At 57.6% G+C, this 15990-nt stretch overlaps 1 protein-coding gene across 8 annotated transcripts; it reads left to right on the top strand.

Moving 5' to 3' along the window:
* The first annotated feature begins 30 nt into the window (after window positions 1-30).
* HAPLN2 (hyaluronan and proteoglycan link protein 2) lies at window positions 31-5808 on the top strand. Of its 8 annotated transcripts, XR_004627452.1 has the most exons (10): window positions 32-200; window positions 324-434; window positions 731-834; window positions 2615-2726; window positions 2928-3281; window positions 3433-3549; window positions 3676-3858; window positions 4124-4400; window positions 4581-4672; window positions 5682-5808. XR_004627452.1 is itself a non-coding variant. In XM_034667432.1 (9 exons), exons 4-9 carry the CDS (start codon window positions 2639-2641, stop codon window positions 4591-4593), a joined length of 1032 nt encoding a protein of 343 aa, XP_034523323.1. In that variant the 5' UTR covers window positions 32-200; window positions 324-434; window positions 773-834; window positions 2615-2638; the 3' UTR covers window positions 4594-5808. The 8 variants fall into 8 exon arrangements, 7 of the variants coding, with proteins under 7 accessions (XP_034523325.1, XP_034523321.1, XP_034523324.1 ...); XM_034667432.1 differs by having other exon boundaries at window positions 773-834; window positions 4581-5808; XM_034667436.1 differs by lacking the exon at window positions 4581-4672.
* The last annotated feature ends 10182 nt before the right edge of the window (window positions 5809-15990 follow it).

Raw genomic sequence — 15990 nt, 5'->3', positions numbered from 1 at the left:
TAGGGGGAAAGACAGAGACAATGGGAAATTGTGCTTCCGATGGGGTGGTGCCAGAGAAGGAAAGGACAGACAGACGGACAGACAGGGGGCTGGACAGAAGGGGTCCGGTTTCTTGAAGCCGCTGGAGGTCCTGGAAGCTGGTTCCCTCATTGAGAGCCTCTTCCCACAGGCAATGCGCACCCAGGCTCCGGAGGACAGAGGTGAGGACTCTGTGGGGCAAGGGGTGGGGGTGCTGCTTGGATGAGGCCCATGTGGAAATGCCAAGACCGCGGGAGCTTGACCATGGGTCTGTGAGCTCATCCGCCGTTCATCCCCACACACAGCGGCCCAACGTCTTCATACCCACCAGTCCATCTGCTCCTTCTCTGGGCCATGAGCATCTAGAAGAAACGAGGCACCCCACCCTCCACATTCCTCTCCTCCACATTCCTCCGGTAATCCTTCCTGGGTGCCTCCTTTCCTCCACCCCCTCTTGGGGTCCCCATGCTCCGTCCCAAGCCCCACATCTTCCCCAGGCCCAGGACAGTGAGCAGGGCAGATATAGTGCCGGGTCACAGGCTGGACACTGGTCGCGGAGCCTGGCCTAGTGGACTGACAGGTGTAAAAATTGTCGTCACCTTGGCTGCTTCTGTGAGTTGAGGGCAGAAGCCTGTCCTCAAAGGTGCAAAAGGAGCGACCCCGCTCATCAGGAGCCCAAGTCCCAGGGCTCAAAGGTGCTTGCACCTGCCAGGGGCCCAGGCAACTCTGTCACCGGAACCTCTTCCTGGAGCAGGACAGAAAGCAGCCAGTCCCTGTGGCTCCCATCTCTGTGAAGAGACCGGCTTCTAACAACAGGTGGGCACTGGGGGCTGCTGGCTCTCTCCTTCTCTGCAAGGGCTACAAAGAGGTGTGTGTGTCCGCTCTGAAACACAGAAAGCAGACCAGCGGGTAGGAAAGAGCATGAGCCTGCGGTCAAATCCGGGTTCAGATCCCAGCACAGCCTCGTCTTACTAGCTGTGTGACCTTACTAGCTTTGCACATCTTTGAGCAGGAGTAAAAGGGGGCGCGGGATCATTCCTACCTCAAGTCATTGCTTAGAGGAGTGAATACAAGATACACGTGGGAAGTGCAGGGCCGGTCTCATACCGCCAGTAGCGGGCGGGGTTCCCAGGCGGGCCCGCACAGGGGCCCAGGTATTTCCCCTGAAGCCCCTGGGAAGCTCTCAGCGCCCAGCGCTCCAGGTATCCCGCCGCCAGCGGGGCGTGGCCTTCAGTTGGAGCAGGAGGGGCTCAGCCCCTGGGCTTCCGACTCTCCCTGGCTCCCAGCTCTCTTTCCCAGAATCCTTAGTGTGGGCTCATTCATTAAAATGCACACACATTTATTTAGCACCTACTGTGTGCCAGAAACTGTGCTGGGTGCTGCAGAAAATAGCTGACACATACACGGCACTTACTACCAGACACGATTTTAAGCATTGCATGCATGTTCCTTTGGTGAGATACGTGGGAATTATTATCCTAATGTTTACTGATGAGGACACTGAGGCAGAGAGAAGTAAATAACTCATTCAAAGTCATGCATTTGGCACGTGCAGGAATCAGGGTTAGAAAACGAGTAAAGCTAGGTTAAGGGGCCCTCAGTCAAATTTTTAAAAAATGGTCAAGTTGATAAAGAACAGATAATATTAAAAAAGGGAAGAATCGGGGCCCCTGACTGACTCAGTCCACAGAGCCTGCGCCTCTTGATTTCAGGGTCGTGAGTTCGAGCCCCACATTGGGCGTGGAGCCTACTTAATAAAATAAAAGAAAAAGAAGGGGGAAATCCACTACTGAAATAGACACTGTGTTTGGAATTATTCTATAACTGTATAATCCCCGGAAACCTCCCTGATACAGTCGACACAGGCATGGGTATTACTTTCAAATCCACACTCCTAGTTCAGCTGCTAATAAAAGCACTTCCAAGAACGAGTGCCCAGGCCGGTGCAGCAGGGGGCCCAGAAGAGCAGGTCAGCGTGCACTACAGTGCAGCCAGCCAGGGCAGAGGAAGGCTTTCCCAGAGGAGGTGAGGCCCACAGTGATGCCTGGGAGAAGGAGGTGAGAGTGATTTCGGACTCTTTTGGAGCCAGAAGCGCAACGTGTCTTGGACATAGTGCTGAGGGCACAGCAGGTGGGGGCGATGTGGAAGGCACAGGGAGAGGCAGGATCCCAGAGGGCCCTGGAAGCTGTGGTTAGGAGACCAGACTTTATCCTCAGGGTAAAGGGAGCCAGTGCGTTAAGCAGGAGAGTGACAAGATCCCGTCTGCTCTGGCTCCCCTGGAGGACGGTGCTGGGAGATGCGAGAGACAGCAGGAGCCATCCGCTGTGATGGGAAGGGGAGGGGAGGCCGGCCAGCTCTGGACCTGAAGGGAGGGGTGGAAGAGGGACGACCCAGGAGGCCTGGGGGAAGGGAGTTTCTTACTGCCCCTTTCCCCACCACTTTCCTTTTGCCCCCCTTCAGCCCCCTGCTCTGCCCGCATACTTTCCAGCTGGACAGTCCTCTTTGAGGGATCCCTGAAGGATGGGAGTTCATCTCCAACCCTGCTCCCTCCCCCCATTCCTAGTCCCAAGAAATGCCTCTTCTTTGTGCCCTGCAGACGGCGCTGGGTTGACTGGCCATCATGCCAGGCCCGCTCAGTCTCCCAGCGCTCTGCCACTTCCTTCTCCCTTGGGCCTTTGCCACCTTCCACAAAGCCCTCGGGGACCCAGGTAAGACCTCAGCCCCGCCCAGAATTGAGGGAACAGCAGGGGAGAGGCTCCAGGTGTGGGGCAAGTGGATGGGGCAACGGTTGGAGGTGCTCAGGGAGGGCCATTGTTTACTGCGCAAAGGAGGAGAGGGTTGGGGGAGTCTGGATGGGCACTTGCAGTGAGGGTCAGGGGGTTCCTGCCACTGTGGCCCCCTCTGCTCAGCAACCCACCCCGGCCCCCACTACCTCCTGCCTCCCATCCACGAGGTCATTCACTCTCGTCGTGGGGCCACCGCCACGCTGCCCTGCGTCCTGGGCGCCCCGCCTCCCAGCTACAAGGTTCGCTGGAGCAAAGTGGAGCCCGGGGAGCTCCGGGAGACGCTGATCCTCATTACCAACGGCCTGCAAGCCCGGGGCTACGGGCCCCTGGGGGGGCGCGCCAGGATGCGGAGGGGGCATCGGCTGGATGCGTCCCTGGTCATCGAGGGCGTGCGCCTGGAGGACGAGGGCAGGTACCGCTGTGAGCTCATCAACGGCATCGAGGACGAGAGCGTGGCGCTGACCCTGCGCCTGGAGGGTGAGACCCTTGGGTTCCCGGACCCCTCCTCTCCTGCGGGGCTTTGGCCGCCCCAGCTCGAGTCTCCCAGGGTTCCCCCCGCTCGCCGCCGGGGTCCCCCAGCCCTCTGCCGGGTCAGCCGGCCCTCTCCAGGATGTCCGCCTCCCGCCAGGTGTGGTGTTTCCGTACCAGCCCAGCCGGGGCCGGTACCAGTTCAATTACTACGAGGCGAAACAAGCGTGCGAGGAGCAGGACGGGCGTCTGGCCACTTACGCCCAGCTGTACCAGGGTGAGCGGCCGGCCGGGGCACAGCCCAGGCCTCTCCAGGATGAACCCGGCCCCGCGGGGGCGAGCTCGGGTCAGGATCCTGCGGGGACCCCTCTAACCCCCGACCCTGTGTCCCCCTGCCGGCCAGCGTGGACCGAGGGCCTGGACTGGTGCAACGCGGGCTGGCTGCTCGAGGGCTCCGTGCGCTACCCGGTGCTCACGGCGCGCGCCCCGTGCGGCGGCCCGGGGCGGCCGGGGATCCGCAGCTACGGGCCCCGCGACCGGAAGCGCGACCGCTATGATGCCTTCTGCTTCACTTCGATGACCGCAGGTGAGGGCGCGGGGTGGCAGGCGGGCGGCGGGGCGGGGATGAGAGTCCGCGCCTGCGGCTCGGACCGGACCAGGACGTGGGGCGGATCTGGAAAACCGGGCGCGAGCGATATGGGCGCGGCCGGAGGGGGCCCGGCCTCGCCGTCGAGACCGCGCGTGGTGCCCTCAGTCACCGCGACCCGACCGCACCACCCCGACCCCCGCACGCCTGCCTCGGTCCCCGGGAGCCTTCGGCCGGGCGGGTGGTGACGCGAGCCTCTCCGCAGGCCACGTGTTCTTCGTGCCCGGGCGGCTGACGCTGTCTGAAGCGCATGCGGCGTGCCGGCGGCGCGGGGCCACCGTGGCCAAGGTCGGGCACCTCTACGCCGCCTGGAAGTTCTCGGGGCTGGACCAGTGCGACGGCGGCTGGCTGGCGGACGGCAGCGTGCGCTTCCCCATCACGTCGCCGCGGCCGCGCTGCGGGGGCCTCCCCGACCCGGGCGTGCGCAGCTTCGGCTTCCCGCGAGCCCAGCAGGCGGCCTTCGGGACCTACTGCTACTCGGAGTAGGGCCTCCCGCCGCCCCTTTCCCGCAGCCCGCCACCGCCCGGGGTCCTGGGGTCCCGGAGGGCCGGGCGTGGGAGGGGAGGTGGCGGCGCCGGGCCGGCGGCCGTTCGCGCGCTCCCGCGGCCGCTGCTGAGGGCGGGTGGGCGCCCGGGGCATTAACCGACTTCTGTGCCCAGCAGCCCAGTAACCTGAGGACTTTGGGCGTCGAGGCGTCAGGCGGGGGTGTCTCCGGCCCAGCCGGCCGACCTTGCGCCTAGGGAGACGGTCAGAGGTGGGGCTCCTGCCTTGGGGGGCGAGCCTGCCGGACGGTGGGGATTGCGGGGAGGGGACCCCACAGGCGGAGGGGAGACTGCAGGCACCGCGGGCGGCCCCGCCCCGGGTGGACGCGGGAGAACGCGGGTGCTATTGCGCCGGGCTCCACGCGGGGGCGCCACGCACCCACCTGAGACTGCGGTTCCTGTCACCCGGAGCGAGCGCTGGACACCCGCAGGCTTACCCGCGGGGCACGACAGAACCAACAAAGATGGGCCTAAACACACTTCAGAGTGTGTTTGTATCCTGCCAGTCTCCTGTCCTGTATAGGAAACTCAAACCCCTGTTCAGCTGACAGCACACTGGCCCTGCGCAAGGAGGAGGCGGCCAGCCCGGCCACCGAGCCCACCGCGGGGCTGGCACCTGACCTGCGCTCGCCAGCCCCTAGGCGAAAGGGGGACGGGACGGGGCGCATGAACATCTGGCTAAAGGAAACAGTCCAGTAACTCAAGAGACAAGCTCAAATGTCATTAGTTCGTTTTCCTTTACTATATATATTATTTTAACTAATTAATTAGTTTGTTCATTTCACTGTTCAAGCAATGTAACTGCTTCACAACAAGCCTGGGCTAGTGAATGATCACTGGAGCAAAGGGCACGAACTTTCTAGGGGTGCTTGATACCTGTCGTGACATTGCTCTCCACGAGGGTTCTTGCGGTAATTACTATAGAGAATTCATCCGTGGGGTCGTATGGAAAGGAACCAACAGCATCTTCAGGAACTCCCACACCACCAATGGAGTCGTGTGGGAGCTGCTAAGCTCGGCTTTCCTCTCCTTGGCTGTAGGATGAGAGTATCTGCCTCCGGAGTTTGCCCGGAGGGGTAACGGAGACGAGTGTGCGGGGTGCCACTGCCCGGCGCACGATAGAGGCGCTGGGTGAATGGTACCTGTAATAACGGATGATTATTATGATAACACTAATGGAAACAGAACGTCGACAATAATGATTATCCGAATTCTTCCCAGGTAGCCCTGTGGGATTGGTTGCCGTGCGGCGCTGTGTACATCAGGATACGCTCAGCCGTGCTGGGGTGACGGACAGCCTCCAAACAGCAGTGGCTTAAAACAAGATTATTTCTGCCTTACGCTACCTGTGCCTCGTGGGGGTCCTTCTCATCTTAGTTATTCAGGGACCCAGGCTGTAGAGCAGCCACCATCTCCAATGCTGCCAGTCGCCACCAGAAGGAAAAAGTAGACAGAGCTCTGGAAGGTCTTACACCCGCAACTAATAGCTGCCGCCCAGAGAGACCCCTGTCCTGTTGACAACTGTTTTCTAGAACTAATTGCATGGCCTCGCTCCACCACAAGGGGGCAGGAAAGAGCAACCCTCCTCGGGCCCCGACGTAAAACCGCAACTGTGTGTACCGGACCAGCCCCAGCGCCACCACAGGCACCATTCTGGAAGATGCTGGCAGCCACCTCCTCCCCCTCGGCCGTTCTGAGTTTTCTAAGTTCTGGTCTGTTATGGAGTGAGAGCCCCGGAAAGCCAAGAAGCTGGGCCCAGCTGCTTCCCCGAAGGAAGACGGCTTTCCTTTTCTACGATGCCCTCAACTTTGTCAAGAGACCAGATGTGAAATGGTCACAGGATTTTCCATTTGCTGCAAAGCTTCGTTTTTTCACCCACGAAAACACATGCCCACTACTTTTTACAACTACTCTCCACATTGCTACTACAATTTTTTTTTTATTACAGAGAATATGCAAACATATGCAAAAAGAGCGAGAATAGGATAGCAGACCACTTTATCATCCAGCTTGACCATTTCAAAACCCCACCCTTCTGGTTTCATGAGTTCCCTCACTTGTGTTCCTTTCTGCCGGAGTAATTTAAAGCAAATCTCGGTCAGCCTATTATTTCACCTGTTAATTCTCACTATGTATTTCTAACATATAGTGACTTTAAAAAAATAACCATAATTCCATTATCACACACCCCCAATTGGCATTATTTGTACATACTTCATGATCAATTTCCCTTGAAAGTCTAAAAAATATAATTTTATAGTTGGTTTGCCCAAACCAGGATCCAAGTGAGGGCTATACACTGCATTTGATGAATTCTTCTTGGTTAATATTTATTTTTTTGAAGATTTTATTTATTCATTTAGAGAGAATGAGAGGGAGTGAGCGCAGGCAAGCAGGGGGAGGGGCAGAGAGAGAATCTCAAGCAGACTCCTTGCTTAGCTCAGAGCCCCAGGCAGTGCTCCATCTCAGGATCCTGAGGTCATGACCTGAGCCAAAATCAAGAGTTGGACGCTCAACAACTGAGGCACCCAGGCGTCCCTTGCTTAATTTTTTAAAAATATCATTTAGGGGCACCTGGGTGGCTCCGTCGGTTGAACGTCTGCCTTTGGCTCAGGTCATGATCCCAGGGTCCTGGGATCGGGTCCCGCATTGGGCTTCCTACTCCATGGGGAGCCTGCTTCTCCCTCTCCCTCTGCCTCTGCTGCTCCCCCTGCTTGTGCTCTCTCTCTCTGTCAAATAAATAAATAAAATCTTTTAAAAATATCTTTTAAACTGTAATACTTCTTATTCCTTCATGTTTTCTACGTCACTTTGTTTGTTTAGGAAACAGGGTTGTTTTCCTGTCGAGTCTCCCACATTCTAGATTGGGCTGAGTGTATCCTTGTAGTGTCATTTCACATGTTCCTCTGTCCCCTGTCATTATGTTTAGGAGTTTGATTAAACATACATTCCCTTTTTTCGGAGGAGGATTTCATAAGTAAGACTGTCTGTTTCCTCTTTCGTCACATCGGGAGGCGTCTGGGTGTGGATGGCACGGCTGACCAGTAAATCCTGCCTGATCCATTTGGTACAGAGCTCCTCGTTGTGCCTGTTGCCTGTGGCTGTTGCAACGGACGTGTGATGGCTCCCGACAGCAGAAATGTATTCTATTGTTCTGGAGGCCGGAAGTCCAAACTCAGGGTGTTGGCAGTGTGGCCCTCCCTCTGCAGACTTGGAGGAGAATTCTTTCTTGCTTCTTCTGGTGGCAGGCGGCATTCCTTGGCGTCTCTGGCTGCACCGTGCCTACCTCTGTGTCTGTGGTCACGTCGCCTGCTCCTCTTCGTGTGTCTGGGTCTCCTCTTCTTCTGTTTTTCATGAGGATGCTTGTCGTTGGATTCACTCCACTGGCTAATCCAGGATGAGCTCATCTCAAAACCATTGACTGAATTTCAGGAATAAATTCATGTAATGAGTTCCATCTATGAAGACCCTTTTTCCAAACAAGTTAACATTCATGGGTTTCAGGGGTTACAATGTAGACATATATTTTTGTGGCCACTGCCTGACCCAGTACACCCCTCACCTTTTTATCTAATGGCTACTGGTGATCATTGTCTAGATGCATTATTTCATTAGAAGCACAAAATGGAGACATTCTGATGTTGTCATTCCTCCTTCCTTCATTATTAGCTGTGAACTCTTCCATAAAGAAAAATGTCCCTCATCGATGATTGTCACCCTGACTTAGAACCCATTCAGGAAAGTTAGGATTAATGCCTGATTCTCTCCCATTTGTCTTAGACAGGTGCCTATGGAATGAATGTTTGCATCCCCCCAAATCCATATGTTAAAGCCCTAATACCCAGTGTGATGGTTTTGGACATGGGGCCTTTGGGAGGTAATCCCATGATGACATTAGTGTCCTTATGAGAAGGGATTCGGGAGAGCTTTCTTCTCTCCTGTGCTCCCCCACGTGCGACTCTGATGAGAAGGCTGCCACCTGCAGGGCAGGAAGCGAGCCCTCAGCAGACACCAGTCGGCTGGCCTCCAGTGCCGAGGGAAATACGTGTTTGTGGTTTAAACCATCCAGTCTGTGGTAACTTGTTACTGCACCCTGAGCTACTAAGACAGTGGGGTTCCCCAAAACCAGGTGTGAGTCAAGGCTTTCGGTGAGAGCAGTTTATTTGGGGGGGTCATACTAAGAGGCACCAGTGGGGGTCTGGAGAAGTGAGGCAGGAGGGGAAAGGAAGCCAATGGAGGGTGTGAGGCGGAGCGGGGGGAGAGACGAGCCCCATCCTGCCGGGGAGCCCTGGAAGGCAACGTGAAGCCTGTCTCAGAGAACCCCACCTTACGGGCAAAGACAGCGGGGTCATATGTGTCATCCTGCTGTCTGAAAGTTGAGGGCTGTCTGCCTCTGGGAGCACTGACCCATCAGCCTTCCTGGCTAGCTCAGAGCACTCGGGCTCCCACAGCCAGAAAAAAGCCCTCAGGCAGAGTCACAGATGTTACCGTCTGCCAGTGGAGATGGGTGCCGAAGGGTCGGGTTACAGCCTCGGTCCACCCTCCGCACTGCTCAGATCCAGGTGTCCCCCTGTCCACTCTGTCCTGTCACTGAGGCTTCAGGGCGGTGGCTGGGCTGTGACCAATACCGGTATTCCGCATCTCCTTCCTCCACGGTTCACCTGTCGTCTGCGGGGCTCTCACTGTAGAAAAGCCCAGGCCTTCACCCCTGAAGGTCTTTCCTTCCCATGCCCTGGACAGGCCAGCAGTGCCGCGCCTGCATGCACGCTTTCCCCCCGACATGGGCTAATCGAGAACAAAAGTCTTCGCCAGGGTCATTCTCTTCTCTGCCTGCTGGTGAATTGGCATGAGGTGCACAAAAGGACCAGAGGCTGCTAGCACCTTAGGTCTGGTGGTACCCTTACTGTGACCCCTGGCAGACACATCTCCCACCCTAGGGACTAGGGCTTCTAATCCTACATAGCCTAAATGTATAGGGATGGGAAGCACGAATTCCCTGAGCGGGTCACTGGGGCTGACGGTGAGAGGATCCTTGCTCTTCCCATCCCTTGGCTCCTGTACGCACAATTTCTAGCTATCTGGCTACAGCACCATGCAATGGCCAACGGTTCAAAGTGTAGACTGCATTTTGAAGTCTAGTACCCCGATCCCAGAGGATGTTTCCCCCCAGCTGGCATTTAGTTGGGCTGTAAAGAGGCCATACTAATGTCCTCCCGGGCTGGCAGCTTCAAGGTGACGTGGTATCCGGCAGGGCCAATGGATGCTGTGGTCTTGTGCCCACTGTCACATTTCCTTCAGTGTCCAGTGGATCCCCTTGTTAGAAGTGATACCCTGTGGGATCTCATAGGGATAAGCCATTTCTTTTGTGTCCTTGGATGTTGGTACTGGCCAAGGCACTTGGGCAGGGAGGGCCAATCCATATCCAGGACGTGCATAAGCCCAGGAAGGAGATATTGCTCCCCCATCCAGATGGAAAGAGGTACACTGTAGTCAAGGTGCTTCCCAGGGGCTGGTTGATCTCCTTGAGGGACGGGACCCTGTGAGGGCCCAGCCCCCCTCTGTGGGGCTGACAGCTGAGCGTCCAGTTGCTAGATTGGCCTTGGAGAGAGCGAGCCGTGCTGACTTCTATCCACGGCCATAACCACACCATTTATGGGCCTCATGAAGGTGCTGGCACGGGGCGGAGGACAAAGGCTGTGACCCCCTGGAGCTCTTCTGTCCCCTGGCTGTGAATGCTTGTGAATGGGACTGCCTAGAAACAGTGCCCACTCCTGCAAGGCCATCCACTGCTCTCCCTTAACTTCCTTATCTCCCACCTTCCCGTCATGACCTTTCCTGGCCTGAGCAGCCAAGCCATGGGACATAGCTCGAGAGTCCTACCTACCTCTCCCCCTGCAAACTAGGGTGGCCAGCGTGCTGCCCAAAACCTGCCCCTGTTCCGCTTGCATCGGAGCTCAGAGGGCCCTGTCCGTGAAGTAGGGCTTCTTCCTCCCCTGAAGCCTGATCACAGAGGCGCTCCAAGGGGCTAGGGGTGAGCTGAGAGCAAGGCAGGGGTGCCACAGAGCTAGGGCCCCCGGGAGTACGGCTTCCTGCTCTCATGGCTTACTGAGCCCTCTGAGCACACCCACACCTGATCACAATCATCCCACTGGGGATTGCTGCTGTGCCCACCACGCGTGCGTGTGACTTGGGGGCTCTGAATCCCCAGATCTCGATAGCACAGTGAGACGGGGAAGGAATCCCAGCGATGATTGAGGAAAGAGTCCACACACCTGGGACAGGTGCCAGCTGTGCCCAGCTGGTGCTCGAAGCTGATGGGAGTGAGGGGAGACCGGGGGGCTTGCCTCACACTGCTCCCACCTGAGGGGGGCTGGGGCTCCAGTCTACCGGCTTCCCCTCTGTCCCTGCCTGAGGCTGTTTCCAGGCCGTCAACTCCCGCGCACGTCTGACTTGCTGTCCACCTGTCCAGCAGAGAAAGTCCTCAGGAGGTCAGCAGCCTCTGGCCTGTTAAGGCAGCTGTTAAGGGGATACAGGTGGGCACCCACAGGGCTCCATATACTCTCTTAATTTTCACAATTGTGAGTCGGCACACCGCCGATGTCCAAAGGTGACCAGGGATTTTCTTCATTAGTGTCATGACGACCTCTTGGACTTTATAGATTCGACGTGCTTCAGTCTCTTACGGTCATTATTCATTTTAATGCTGACATGTCATCCTGGCCAGTGAGCTTCTTCGCAAGGTGGCTACTGGGTCCTCTGGACATGAAACTGACCTGAGTCTCAAAACTTCCTTGATTCGCAAGCGTGACACGCTGTGCAGCCCCTGACTGGGGCGTTTCCAAAGAGGCTCGGGTCCTGGGAGCAGAAAGCCCACACTTCTGGACCCCAGGAGCACCCCCCCCAGGGGGGTCACTGCTTCTCAGCCTTTTCTGCAGACATACAAATCGTGAGTTCACACTGTTATCTTCAGTTCACGTGAGAGATTAGCAGTTTGGCTTAACTTTGCTTTTCTCACACTGAAACTCTTCGTTCCGAACACCGTTCCCATAATTACTTATTTCCTTTATCGCATTTCGCAATACCAATGTCGACATTATGATTTCTTTGTGGTTCTTTTCGTTCTGAGGGATGAACAGTCGACATGCTGAGTTTCATAATCGCTTGAAAGAAAATTGCTCCGCGCAGCTTCGCCTCCAGCTTCACATACAATCACGGGCCCTTATTTCACCTTGTTTTAGATTTTTAGGAATTGTATCCCTGTTCTGCTTATTAATTTAGTCTAAAATTAAGTGTTCTGAATTCAGTTTTATGTTTCAATTATATAATATGTTTACGTGGTTCCAATGTCAAAATCAGAAAACAAGGGGCGCCTGGCTGGCTCAGTCGGTGAGGCGTCTGCCTTCGGTTCAGGTCATGATTCCAGGATCTTGGGATCGAGCCCCACATCGGGCTCCCTGCTCAGCGGGGAGCTCGCCTCTCCCTCTGCTCCCCACTCATGCTCTCAGTCATTATCTCTGTCTCTCTCTCAAATAAATCAATAAAATCTTAAAAAAAAAAAACCCAGGCAAACAGAAGACAAGATGCTGTTACCACTTTACAGGTGGGGCACCCGAGGCTCGCAGACAGGAGTGCCGCCCCAGCACCACAGAAACGTGAGCGGTCTTTCGCTGCCCGGTCACAGGGAGAGGGGCTGCGAGGAGCCTGCAGATGGGACGGCTTCCTCCAGAAGGAAACTGGGATGGTCTCAGGGTTGAGCCCTCCTGTTCCTTCAGCTGTTCTTTGGGGAACAGTCTGGTGGTCCCCTCTGAACTCAGGACTTTGCTGCCCTGGCAGCAAGGGTCTGTCCACTCCTGCTCAGGGGCTCCCCGAAATGCTGTTCAGCCTGTAGGTCCCACCTCTGTCTCCTCACCACACCAGCTCCCACGCCCCCCCTCCTCCGCCTCCAGCTGCAGGAGCCCTCAGAACATCGCTAGCCCCTCCCCCGCCTGGGCCGGGGTCCCGCGCTTCCTGGCCCCTTTCAGAAGTTATCAAAGCCACCATTCTCCCAGCACAGCTGTGCCAGCGTTTGGAGCCGCTCCCACGTCCCTGTCCCCGTGGCAGAGGACCCAGGTGCCTATCAGAGACGAACTGAGCTGCCTGGGCCCCACCCCCAAGTCTGGGAAAGTGGGGACAGGTGCTCGAGGGGCCGGAAGGACAGGCTCTCCCTGTGGCCACCGTGGCTGGGAATCCAGTGAGGAAGGCCAGGGACTAATACTGGAGGTGGGTGGAGCCAGGGACGCAAGGACCTTGGGGGGGTGGTTCTCTTTCCCCAACTTTGGTCATGGCCTCAGCGTTGGATGGGGGCGCTGGTGGGGGAGGGGAGAGGGAGGAGATGGATTGTTCTCCTCCAGAAAGACTGGAAAACTCCTCACAGCCCAGGATGTTGGGAGGCGAGCCAGCTGGGCTGCCCCCACCCTCCCTCCTTTTCTCTCTCTGCCTCCAGCATTTCTGTCCCCTGAGAGACAGTCGGGGCCCTGGCAGGCACCCTGGCCTGGGCGTCCCTCCGTCAGGAGACTTGCTTTCGGTCATGGCCAGCCAACTGGATGCTGTGTGACCTGAGACCGTTGCTTAACCTCAGGGTCTGTCTCCTAGTCCAGAAGATACTACGGCTTCCTGAGACTTTCTCCTTCTGTTACTGGGGCCGGAAGTCCTACTTGAAATCTGACATTAATTCTTCCTGCTTCCGTTGATCCTGTTTGCTTTCAGCCAGTCCCTGAATGTCCCTTTCTGAGACCTCAGCGAGGCCTTGGTTCTTGCCTCTTCTTAGGAAGGGATAGAAATGGGTGGCGGTGGGTGTCGCATGGCCAGCGACCAGGTGCAAGTAAAGATACCAGCAAGTGCCAGTTAGACTGCCGTACGAATCGTCAGAGCTGGAAATGGTGCACGAGTCTTGGGGAGGCACTTGTTGCCTTCCCCGGGAAATCCTCAGGGCAGGACTCCTCTCTCAGATAATGAGCCCTGCGTCTCACCCACGGGGGAGTGGCCCACCAGCCTCCCGGCCAGGAGATCTGTGCAGACTGGGGCGTGTGTGTGTGTGTGTGTGTGTGTGTGTGTGTGTGTGTGTGTGACTAGCAAAGGAAAAGAACTGGATTTTGCTGAGCTCGCCCACAGGCTGGGTACACTAGACCTTACCCAGTACCATAGATATTCGGCAGCCCGTTGTTCAGAAGAGGAAACACTTTCAGAGAAAGGAAGCCCTTCGCAGGGTTTGGCTGCTGCAGATGGCAAGCCAGGGCTCCGACCTCAGGGCCCACGCCTCCGGAGTCTTGCCTTTCATCAGTCTTCACAGTGTCATACCCCTGTTCCCACACCGCATCTGGTTTCCCACCAGGGGGCTGCCTCTTGGAACAGACTGTCTGGTACCAGCCCTGGTCTAGCCCCAGCTGCTGCCGGCAAGGTCAGACTCGCCCAGGGCACCAAAATGTGTGCCCACACTTCTAGTCATGAGTGAACGTGGCCAGGAAGGTCACTTTCTCCGTCTTTCCCCATAACAGCCAGGTTTCCCTCGGCAAGGACCGTGGTTGCATGCAAGCCACCACCAGGATTGAATTTCAGCCACTTGGCTGCCTGTCTGGGCTCAGGCCCCTGGGGGAGCTGATTCCAGCCCAGGTGCGGGCAGGCCGGAGGCAGGCACCCATGCTGAGGCTGTCCTGGGGGAGGCAGGATCTCTTTCAGCTTGGGTTGAAAGGTCTGAGGGGAGCAAAGGGAGGTCCTGGGGCTATCAGGTGCTGCTGAGATCTGCCCCAAGGCCAGATCCCCCTCTCCGCCGGAGGACTTGGTCCTAAAATAGTGTCTGGTCCATAGTGGACATCGAGTTAATAGTTACGTAATGAAAGGAGCAAACCGAGGTCCCTCCTTCCCCAGACTTGCCAGGCACCTTGTTCTGTCCTTTCAGGCTCACATCCCTGCCGGGGTCATTTCGTTTACTAAAGGACCCTACCACCCACCATCCCCAGGTCTCCCTGCTCTGTCTCCCCAGTAGATGGGTGTCCGGGGAGGGGCCAGAGCTCTACCTTTAGACCCTCAAAGATTTGGGGTGGAGTTTTTTGTGAGCTTCTCCGAAGCCCTTTGGAAGCCAGTGCACAGCACTGGGAGCAGAAGACTGGGGCAGCTGGGGCATCAACAGAGGGCAGTCCAGAGTCCCATACAGGAGGGAGGGACTTGGGTGCAGTCTGAATGGAAGGGCAGGGACCTGGCCTGAGGATGATTTGCACTGCAGGCACCCTGCGTTACTTGGGATATCTTGGGGGTGGTACTGGAGATTATGGGGATCAAATCCCCTAACAAGCTATCCTTGGTGCCACCACTGGTATCCAGGGAGAGATTCCAGGCATCTGGCTCTCCTGCCCGCAGTCTGTGCCAGGGGCTCTGCTTCAAGTCCGGGGGTGGGGCAGAGAGAGCCTGGGAAAGCAGAGGGAAGGGGCGGTGCTGGAGAGGGGGCATCATTGGTATTCTCAGGAGCTCCCCACCGCTGGGCAGCACCCAAGCCCCCCCCTCCCAGCACCAGGCTGCACATTCATCAGCAACAGCTCTGGCCAGTGGGCCCTCTGGGCTCCCAGCAACGCCTGTGGTTTGCACATTGCTTTGCATGACCAGTGTGCCCATTCACAGTGCCGCCCCTCCTCCACACCACGTCTGGAGAGTCCCTGACTTGCTTTGCTTAACCCATGAATCTGCTGTCTAACCTCCATCCCTCCAGCTGCAAAGTCAGCTCCTCCTCTGTGCAGGCAGTGGGAGCACCACCAGCGACAAAACCCAATCAGAGCTTCCGACAGGGAGGTGGCTATGGTCCTTTGCCCCTCATCCTGCCTCCAAAAAAGAGATTCCCTCCCCCATTTTTTATGCTCCCATCTTCCTTTCCCTTACTGTCCAAGTCTGAGGCCCTCCTCCTCGCCCCTTGCTCAACGGGAAGTCCCTCCAGCTGTCTAACTTCCATCCCTCCAGCTGCAACATCATCCTCCCGCTCCGCGAACGCTCCCTCCCCGCCCCTTCTGCCCTCCCTCCCTCCCTCCCTACTCCAAGTCCCCGGCTTCTCCTCCCCAGAACGATGTCCTACTTCGCACGTCCTTGCTCTCGCTGCTGCTGCCGCCGGGAACGGACGCAGAGGAGGCAGCGGGTCGCGTGACCTTCCCGATCCCCCCGCGTCCCCGGCCAGGGGGCGGGGGCGGCCCCAGGGAGGGGAGGGGNCCCGCAGCCCTGGCCTCCCGCGGCGCACCCAGCCCGCTGACCGTGCCAGCCCCCCGAGCGCCCGCCGCCGCCTCCAGCCCTGCCTCCCGCACCCCTCCGCCGCGGGTGGCCCGACCTGCGTCCCGGAGTCCGCGCGCTGATGGGAACGCCCCCCGGGTCCCCGCGGCCTCCCTGCCGCGCGCTTCGGTGCCAGCCCCCCCGCCCAGACTTCCGACCTTGTGCGGGGCAGGTGGGGAGGGGTGGGAAGCAGCCCCTCTTCTGGGGGCTCCTCCCCGGAGCCCGCGGGACAGCCACAGCCGGTGGT

Source organism: Ailuropoda melanoleuca, chromosome 8 (genome assembly GCF_002007445.2).
Source record: "Ailuropoda melanoleuca isolate Jingjing chromosome 8, ASM200744v2, whole genome shotgun sequence".
NCBI classification, from domain to species: Eukaryota; Metazoa; Chordata; class Mammalia; order Carnivora; family Ursidae; genus Ailuropoda; species Ailuropoda melanoleuca.
The sequence above is the reverse complement of the archived record's forward strand: the minus strand, read 5'-3'. Positions and strand labels throughout refer to the sequence as shown.